General features: G+C 43.3%; 1 protein-coding gene across 1 annotated transcript; it reads left to right on the plus strand.

Annotated features, from left to right (window-relative positions):
* Window positions 3,863–6,399, plus strand: LOC110435080. The gene is made up of 3 exons (XM_021460432.1): window positions 3,863–4,100; window positions 4,179–5,818; window positions 5,904–6,399. Exons 1-2 carry the CDS (start codon window positions 3,912–3,914, stop codon window positions 5,670–5,672), a joined length of 1,683 nt encoding a protein of 560 aa, XP_021316107.1. The 5' UTR covers window positions 3,863–3,911; the 3' UTR covers window positions 5,673–5,818; window positions 5,904–6,399.

Consider the following 9,254-nt stretch of genomic DNA (forward strand, 5'->3'; position numbering starts at 1 on the left):
ATGCATCCTATTTTGTACTTAAAATATGGGTGTGACATCCGCCGTCGTCACCACCTGGACCTCTTGTATTACAAGTGCTAAATTAATCTATCAATTGATTACAAGTGCTAAATTAATCTATCAATTCAAAACAGAGTTAGAATCCATTCCATACTATATATAGTTAGTATTGAAATAATGTAACATGAATTGATTGCAAATGCTAACTTAATCTGAATCAATTCAAATTAAATGATTTATAATCCATTTCATACTATATATAGTCAATACTGAAATAATTTAACATGAATTTATTATTGCAACTGCTAAATTAATCTCTATCGACTGATTAAATCTCCTAAATCCAAACTAGAAGAAGAGGGCTTCTACAGCACATTCCACACAGCCATCTCCGAATGAAAATTAAAATCTCAGCAAACTAGATGAACAGTAAACCAAGAAAACCCCCAACCTGCTGCTCGCCGCCGGGAACCTCCGCCGTCGTCGCCGCCTGCACCGCCTACAGATTGGAGCGGCGATGGTGTTCCGAGAAGCCTGGAGGCACGTCGGGGATCACCATCGCTGCCGCTGCCAGCGCCTGAGGACTTCGCTGCCTCCTGCTGCTGCTCGCCCGCGCGAACCTTCCCCTCCTGTCATGCCTCTGCTGCGCTGTGTGGTGCTCCACACGAACGTTGTCAGGGGATGAGTGGTGGTCACTGGTGTGGAATGCGGTGGCCATGGCGGCAATGGCGGACGCGCGGCGGCCAGGAACGCGAGAAAGGATGGAGGCGAGGAGATGGAGGTGCTGATTGGGGGGCAAAGGGGGGAGACGTAGGAAGAGTGAACCACCGGCTGCCAGTTTCCATGCATGTAAAGGTTGTTTTCAGATTGCTAGGGCCCATATGTCATCTATAGCATGCAGATTATACTGTTGGGGCCCGTTGTCAGAAAATCAATAAATAATTACAATAATAAACAAACTTGGTGTGCAGTTGAGAGATAAGTGCCTCTATGAGCATGTGCATCGATCACCACTTTCTCAGAATCAGTTGAAACTTTTTCCACAACACTAATGAGTTGTCCATGCATTTTTTCAGAATTTTGTAGGTAGACTAGAGTATTTTACCATTTACCTTTTAAAAAAATCAACAAATAATTATAGTAATAGGTAAACATGGCCTAAAAATTGAACAGATGCACACAACATCATGATACACCTACACGAACATCCAAAAAAATCCCAAATGGTTGAAATATTTTATGTTTCCAAAAATATATAGATGCGTTGGAAAAGTGGATCATGAAAACCCGCAAGCGAGAGGGCCACGCGTGGGGCTCCTTTTAGGCCTTGTTTTAGTTTCATTTTTTTAATGACACTATAGCACTTTAGTTTGTATTTGACAAATATTGTCCAACTGAGCAACTCCAACACTTTTGCAAATTTTGTTTGGCAAATGTTGTTATTTGACAACTCCCAAAACGATATGGGGAGGAAACAAAAAGGACATCTCCAAGTGTTTGACAATTTTGACTTGGCAAAACAAATTTCTACTAGTTCTGAAGATCAACGAAGAATGCGAAGCCTATTCTAAACATCTCCAAGTGTTTGGCAATCAGATTGTCAGCTTGCTATAAAAGCACACACATGCAGAATGCGAAGCCTATTCTAGGTGTGCATAAATGCGAAGAAAGGAGGAGAATTTGCCAACTTGCTATAAATGCCAAATCCAATTGCCAAACTGTTGGATAGGAGATTTTGAGAGTTTTGGTAAAAAACAAGAATGCCAAACCTATTTGCAAAACTGTTTGAATTGCTCTAGACTAACTAAGATCAAAAGATTGGTCACTCGAATTACAGTTAAACTGTGTAATTAGTTATTTCTTTTATCTATATTTAGGGCACTCACAATGCATACTCTATCATAGAGTCTAAAGTTATTTATTACCTCGAGCAATGTGGACTTAGAGTCTAAATAAGACTTGAAGTCTTATTTTTTCCACCTCTTTCTTCAATAAATATGGGGCCACATCAGCAAAATATCATAAATAATATGTAATTAATTGTCTTGGATATGTGCTACAAGATTCGATATGACTAGGAATTAAAAAATTTTGCAATTTTTTTTGGGAAGTAAAGGCCTTGTTTAGTTCCAAAATATTTTGCAAAATAGGAATAGTACCACTTTCATTTGTATTTGACAAATATTATCCAATCATGTACTAATTAGACTCAAAAGATTTGTCTCATCAATTCTGACCAAACTGTGCAATTAGTTTTTATTTTCGTCTATATTTAACACTTCATGCATGTGTCTAAAGATTTGATGTGTTAGGGAATCTGAAAAATTTTGCAAATTTTTTTGGGAACTAAACAAGGCCAGCCAGCCAACCAACCAGTGGGAGAGCAACCGCGCGCGCGAGAGGGTCATGGCTCCTCGATCGAACCGCTCCCCATTGTAATTAATACATGCAACTGTATTTTTGCACTATCCACCTCTTCTTTAAATAACGAGAGAGGGCCGGGGGAAAACTGGTGAGCACACACACTCATCTCACCATTGGCCTCCCTACTCAACTTCTTTACGGCGACCGGCAGCAAGTAGTAGGGCAAAATGGGCCGGTGATCAACGGGGAAGTACTCCACCGACGGTAGCGACGACGACGAAGAGATAAACCAACCAGACGTTCGTGAAGAAGATCCCTCGTGGGACGAGGGCGCCGCTGAGGACTACGGCCCTGACGATGCCTCTGAGGATGACTTCTTTGTCAACGACGGCGCCGGCACCGGCGATGACGACGACGATGACGACGACGACGAGGAGGAGGAGGAGGAGGAGGAGGAGGAGGAGGAGGAGCAGCAGCAGCAGGAGGAGGAGGAGGAGGACAACGACGACGACGACGACAACGATGACGATGACGACGACAACGACGACGGTGACGCCGAGGCGCCGGCGGCGGAGGAGGATCCGGTAGTCCTCCTCCATGGAGCTTTTTGGAAATCTAGCACTATGAAAAGTGGGCTTCGGAGATATACCATCCCGCAACGGGGCTTCGCCAGTTTACCATTATGAAACGCGACACAATCGCTAGAATGTCATCGGATGGATTTTGGAGCCTTCTATTCCCCTTCTACCCCTGCCTTATTGTATATTCTTTCACGAGCTGCACTGGGACAGAACGGAGGCACAGATTACTTCCACCCAGAACGGATCGAGCGAGGAGCTTGTGGCGAGTGGTTGCTGCTGTCCCTGGCGAGCGGCTCCGCACGGCGAGCGCCCCCTCCCCCCGGTCAGCTTCCCCACGGTGTCGTCCCATCCCACGCTGTTGCTGCTCTTCCAAGCTGCAGCTACATCTGCATCTCCGTGAACTGCTAAGCAGTGACCTTCCCCATGGACTGCAGATGGAGTGATTTTATTCGGTATGATTTCTCTTTCTCCCAATGTTTGTATTCCTCTAACTCAGTTTGGGAAACCAAAACACCCCAATGATTCCTAACACGGTATAATTTTTCTAATTTTACCAGGCTCGATCCAGAGCCTGAGGATAGTGTAGATGCAGTAGAAGATATTGGAGATGTGCTTGGCAGTTCACAGCAACCATGCGATTTACTTGTTAGTTCACAGTCTATAGAGTGTTATGGAGCTGTTAATTAGGACAGACTGCATATTGAAAGTACAGTTGATGAAGAGGGTGAGGGTGTGCTAGATATAATTAATGAGGATCAATTGTTTAATTTTTTGGGTTTGAGAATTGATGATGATCATAGGCATGATAAGCCTAGTGAGACTGAGGCTGAAGCCGCTGCAGAGAGGGACAACATAGCTGAAAATATAACTACTGATATTGATATTGACACAAATGGTGCTACAATTCCGGTTGATGATCATGTGCCAGGGGAAGGACTTTATGGTTATGATCCTAACAAGCCTTGTATGGATATTGGCACTGTGTATCCAAACATGAAGGAGTTTAGATTGGCCATGAAACAATTTACAATAAATGAGGAGTTTGAGTACCGCTTAGTCGCAACAGATAAAAATAGGTACATTGCTGATTGCAAAGATGATGATTGCCCATGGCATATTAATGGCCGAAGACAACCTGATGGGTCGACTGTGAAGGTGTATAACTATTTGCTAACTGTACGTCACCATTTTTTGTTTGGAAATATCTAATATTTGGATATTGGAATGTTGCAGGTTACAGCTTTGATTAAAAGACATACATGTACTTCTAGCGCAAGGAGGAGGACCACCATTCCATCAAGTGGCTGGGTGGCATCAAAGGCCATCCATCACCTCAAGAAGGATTCCACCATAGGCACCAAAAGAATGAAGGATCTGCTAGAAGATGAGCGCAACTGTGAGATTCACTATGACACAGTCTGGAAGGGAAGACAAATGGCCATGGATGAGTTGTTTGGCAGCTGGCGACAAAGCTTCCAAATGTTGTTCAATTGGAGGGCAGAGGTACTGCAGCGATCACCTGGAAGTATAATTGAAATTGACATAAAGGAGGTTGATGGGGAATTGTACTTCCATAGATTTTTTTGTGCATTAAGTCCTTGCATTGAGGGTTTTTTAGAGGGTTGTAGACCTTATGTTAGCATCGACTCAACATCACTTAATGGTAGATGGAATGGGCATATGGCTGCAGCTACTGCTATAGATGGTCATAATTGGATGTATCCACTTGCTTTTGGTTTCATAGATGGTGAGACAATAGATAACTGGACATGGTTTATGACTCAGTTGCATAAGGCCATAGGACACCTACCAGTACTTGCTATTTGCACTGATGCATGCAAAGGGTTAGAAAAAGCTATCAAAAATGTGTTTCCTCAAGCTGAACATAGAGAATGCTTTAGGCATCTAATGCAGAATTTTATTAAAAGATTTGGAGGAGACACATATTCAAAGATGTATCCTGCAGCAAGAACATATAGGCCTAGAGTTTTCAAATATTTCTTCAACCAAGTAGTTACAGGTAGCCCTCAAATATTGGAATGGCTTGAAAACTATCACAACTTGTTATGGATGAGAAGTGCCTTTAACCCTGATATCAAGTGTGATTATGTTACCAACAACCTTGCTGAGAGCTTCAATAATTGGATCAGAGATTGGAAAGACCTACCTATAGTTGAGCTTGCTGACAAGATTAGAGAGATGATAATGACACTATGGAACAAGAGACGTACAAATTCAGAGAAGCTTAATGGAAAGATCCTACCAACAGTACTACAACAATTGAAAGCAAGGACTAGGGGTCTAGGAAACCTAACTGTTGTCAAGGCAGGTCCTTTTGCTGCAGAGATACATGACACAACTAGCACACACAATAGGCATGTTGTCAAATCACATTTGCATGAATGTACATGTCTTCAGTGGCAGCACACTGGAAAACCTTGTCAGCATGCCTTGTGCCTCATAACAGCACAACAAAGTATTAATGTCAAGATGGAAGACTTTGTTCATGATTATTACTCAGTGGAGAGGTTCAAGAATGCTTATAAGAGACTCATAGAGCCTCTTCCAGATAAGACCCAGTGGCTTGAAGTTGAGCTTGAATTTCCTGTTAAGGCACCATTGGGTAAAAGACCTGCTGGAAAGCCCAGAAAACTGAGAATCAAAGGATGTTTGGAGGGGGGAAAAGGTGGCATGAGCAAAAAAGATGCAAAGGATGCTGCCAATTAAGTTGATAAGGATGCAGAATTGGAAGCCCAGGAAGCTGCTCAGGGAAAGAGGCAACTAATCATGGGAAAAAGAAAGTGCAAGGGGTGTGGTGAATTGGGTCATGGAGAAACTAGCTACAAGTGCAAGCTTAATGGGACAAAAAAAAGGTAGCATCTTTTGTTTTTCGTTTTATTTATGGACTGGTTGCACCATGTTATTTCAAGTGTTTATTTATTGTTTTCCACCATGCAGGAAAAGGAAGCCCAGAAAAAATACTACTAAATATGGGCCAAATGCTAAAATCCCAACAAAAAGGACAAAGAAGCAATCTGAGCAAGCAGTGCAAGATGCACAAGTTGAGTAATCTAAGGAAGCTGTGCAAGATGAGCAAGCTGAGCAATCAGCTATTGTTCCATTTGCTCCAGAAATGTCACTTGTAGAAACCAGCTCCACCAGTCTGACCATGGAAACATATGTCCAGCCTACTGATGAGCCATCCAGGACCACTCGAAGAACTCCAATAAAGAAGAGAACGATACCGAAGAAGCTGGTCCCAAGGAAGACGAAAACAAGCTGAGCAACATGTTTGCAGAATAAAGCTATGTTTGTTAACCTGTATCATGTATGAACCTATGTTTGTGAACCTGTATCTTACTAGGAGAACATGTGTCATTTGAACCTGTATCTTTCTGTTAACTTTGGCCATCCCAGAATTTATGGTCACGTGTTTGTGAACCCTTTTATTTTCTGGTCACTTGTTGTACCCATCTTTTTTTCTTGCCTGGTCAGTGTCTATCTGTGATGAAAAATGCCCCAGCCCTATAGAGCGACTACTCTGCAGCATCCTGAAATAACTCAGTCTTGCCAACAACTGAAAATAAACAAGCGGCTTGGCACAAACAGAGATAAAACACTACAAACGGATTTCCATTCATTCATTGATTTATTTAGATAACAAATACACAAGATTCAGCCACTCTTGATAATTGCATACATAATGCTAACTAACACAAGTCCACAAATTAAAAGCAAACATTTGAGCAACAATACTATCTCCCTAAGCAGCTTCACTTGTTCTTTCTGTCTCGATTCTCCACGGTTCGGCTTGTTGTCGATAATTGACACTTGTTGCGGCAACTTGGTAGACTCAAAAACAGGTTGATAATCTGGAGGCACCAATTTATTGTCAACCAAGTATTGTTCATATCCTTCTTCCCATTCCCAGAATTGACATCCACCACCATCCCTCTGCCGCCAAAATAAATAGAAACCAATCAAGTTACCAAATCACATAATCACATAGAAATTTGCAGCTATTTGTTCTCACCGTTCGAGTTGGACAAACATAGAACCGTCGATTGTAGTTCTTGGGCGTCTTCGCTGTAAGGACCTTGAGAAGCCGACACTTATAGTGCTCACAATGAATGAGAGGGAGTTCATTGTTTGAAATCCTTCGGCTTCTCGGTATTGAATACTTGCTGTGCCTTGAGGGCGTCGCTGCGGTGCTATGCTCCATGGCAGGGAGCACCGACGTCGAGGCGCTGCTATCGCGCCACGGCGAGCTAGGGCTGGCCATGGCGGGTGAGCGGACAACGCAAGCGATGCTCGGCGGCCGGGCGCGCAGAACAGACAGACGCGCGGAGCAGGTGGTCGTGGGGGAGTAGGCGGCCAAGGCGCGGGGGAGGTGGCTGTGGGGGCTCGTCGTGGGTGCTGGCCGTGGGGAGCTCGGCGTCGGAGAGGACCGAGCACGCCCACGCTCGATCCGTTTCTAAGTCGTTCCGTTCCAGAGGCTGCTCTGTAAAAGAAAAAGGATAAAGGGAAAGGGCAGAAGGGGAATAGAAGGCTCCAAAATCCATCCGATGGCATTCTAGCGATTGTGTCGCGTTTCATAATGGTAAACTGGCGAAGCCCCGTTGCGGGATGGTATATCTCAGAAGCCCACTTTTCATAATGCTAGATTTCCAAAAAGCTCTCCTCCATGTCCTCCTGCTCCGCCTCTTCCTGCTGCTCTTCTCAGTCGAGGCCACCGGCAACAACGAGGTCGGGGAAGTTGACAACTGGACCTCCGTTCCACCAGGGTTCCATCCGCGCTAAAGGCACAGGATCAACCCCTCCGGCCCGTCAATCGTCGTTGCGGAGGCCGAGGATGACGATGACACCTCATCGTCGTCGGAGGAGGACGACGAGGAGGCGGCCAGCAGCGACGACGCTAATGATCAGTAGGCGCGCGGCCGGGTCATGTAGTGTAGTGTATTTTAGAATTTGTCCGTAATCATGTATATTATTATAATGCAGTTTTAATTATCTTGTGGAGTACTGGTATACAAATTTTGGATTTTTTAATTAGATGATGTTTTCTATCTACATGTTAATCTCAATAATGCCAGGAGGATAGCTGGACCATTGATAATTTTACCTATGGAATGTTGGGATTAAATTAATTCTGTAGACCAAACATATCGAATTAGCATATGATAGGCAGGAATATATATGTGACTCAAAAGAGATGAACTTGCAATAAGTCAACCAGGAAGTGTTAGACGAGTAATTTTGCATGTACTCAATTCTATCTCATGCTCCGGCACCGGCAATCAGCCCAAGATCATCTAGAAGGAAACATGCATCACATATTAATGGAGGAAAGCAGCAGTCACAACTGTTTCGAGTGATCTGTTATCATATCAACTGCAGTTGCTTTGGCTGCACCTGATCGCAACAGCACCACAACAGATTGTTATTAGTGTCAGCGCGGTAGATTCCTACAAAATACATCTCTGAATGAATTCCACTTTCTCCTAGCATTTCATGCCCCCAAACTATTCAGCCTTGTTGGGGCTGTGGCTGGCAGTCTTTGAGCAGGCCGCCTCAAAATATTTTGAACAAAATCTAGCCTTGATTTTTATATCTTGGGATCCTCAAAATATTTTGAACAAAATCTAGCCTTGATTTTTATATCTTGGGACACTTTTAAACAGACTTTAGACTATGCCGCTGCTTATCCAGATCTGGAGGGTCTTCTATTGGGCTTCACGAATGCACGAGTGCTGCTGATACACCGACGATGCACCAGGACAATTCCCCAAATCGAGCGCAACACAGCTGGTAATGCAATACCAAATATGCATACATCACATCAAATGTCCACTGACTAACATAAATACTAACACAATATCAAATATCAAATGTCCATTGACCCAACATAAATAATAATGCAATACCAAATATCCATACATCACACACAAAAATGTTTCTAGGGTACCACAAGTCTAGGTAGCAGAAAACTCAAGTGTTTAATTGTCCAAAGTACCAAATTAGTAGCTAATGATAAGTACAACAACATGACAATAGCTCAGGGGAGCACAGCCTACAACTTGAGTGCTGCTGCCTTCTGCATCATTTCTTCATATGCTTCTAGGGTTTCATCCCATTCTTGATCATCATCACCATACTTGTTCTTGAGCTTGGCTACCTTGGTCTTGACGTGGTCCATCCGTTGCAAAAGCTGTCACAGAAACAATGAAGTACTTGTTTGAATCTCTGAAAACTAAAGATCAGGTGGAGTAAATTTTAGTTGCACTAAAAGTTCAGGTATATAAGCAGACA

Source organism: Sorghum bicolor, chromosome 4, assembly GCF_000003195.3.
Source record: "Sorghum bicolor cultivar BTx623 chromosome 4, Sorghum_bicolor_NCBIv3, whole genome shotgun sequence".
Taxonomy (NCBI): domain Eukaryota; kingdom Viridiplantae; phylum Streptophyta; class Magnoliopsida; order Poales; family Poaceae; genus Sorghum; species Sorghum bicolor.

Excerpts from the sequence above, each read along its gene's own strand:
- LOC110435080 (XM_021460432.1), top strand. The coding sequence starts at position 3,912 with ATGGATATTGGCACTGTGTATCCAAACATGAAGGAGTTTAGATTGGCC. Across the intron at positions 4,101-4,178 it reads CTGATGGGTCGACTGTGAAG|GTTACAGCTTTGATTAAAAG; the intron begins GTGTATAACTAT and ends GGAATGTTGCAG.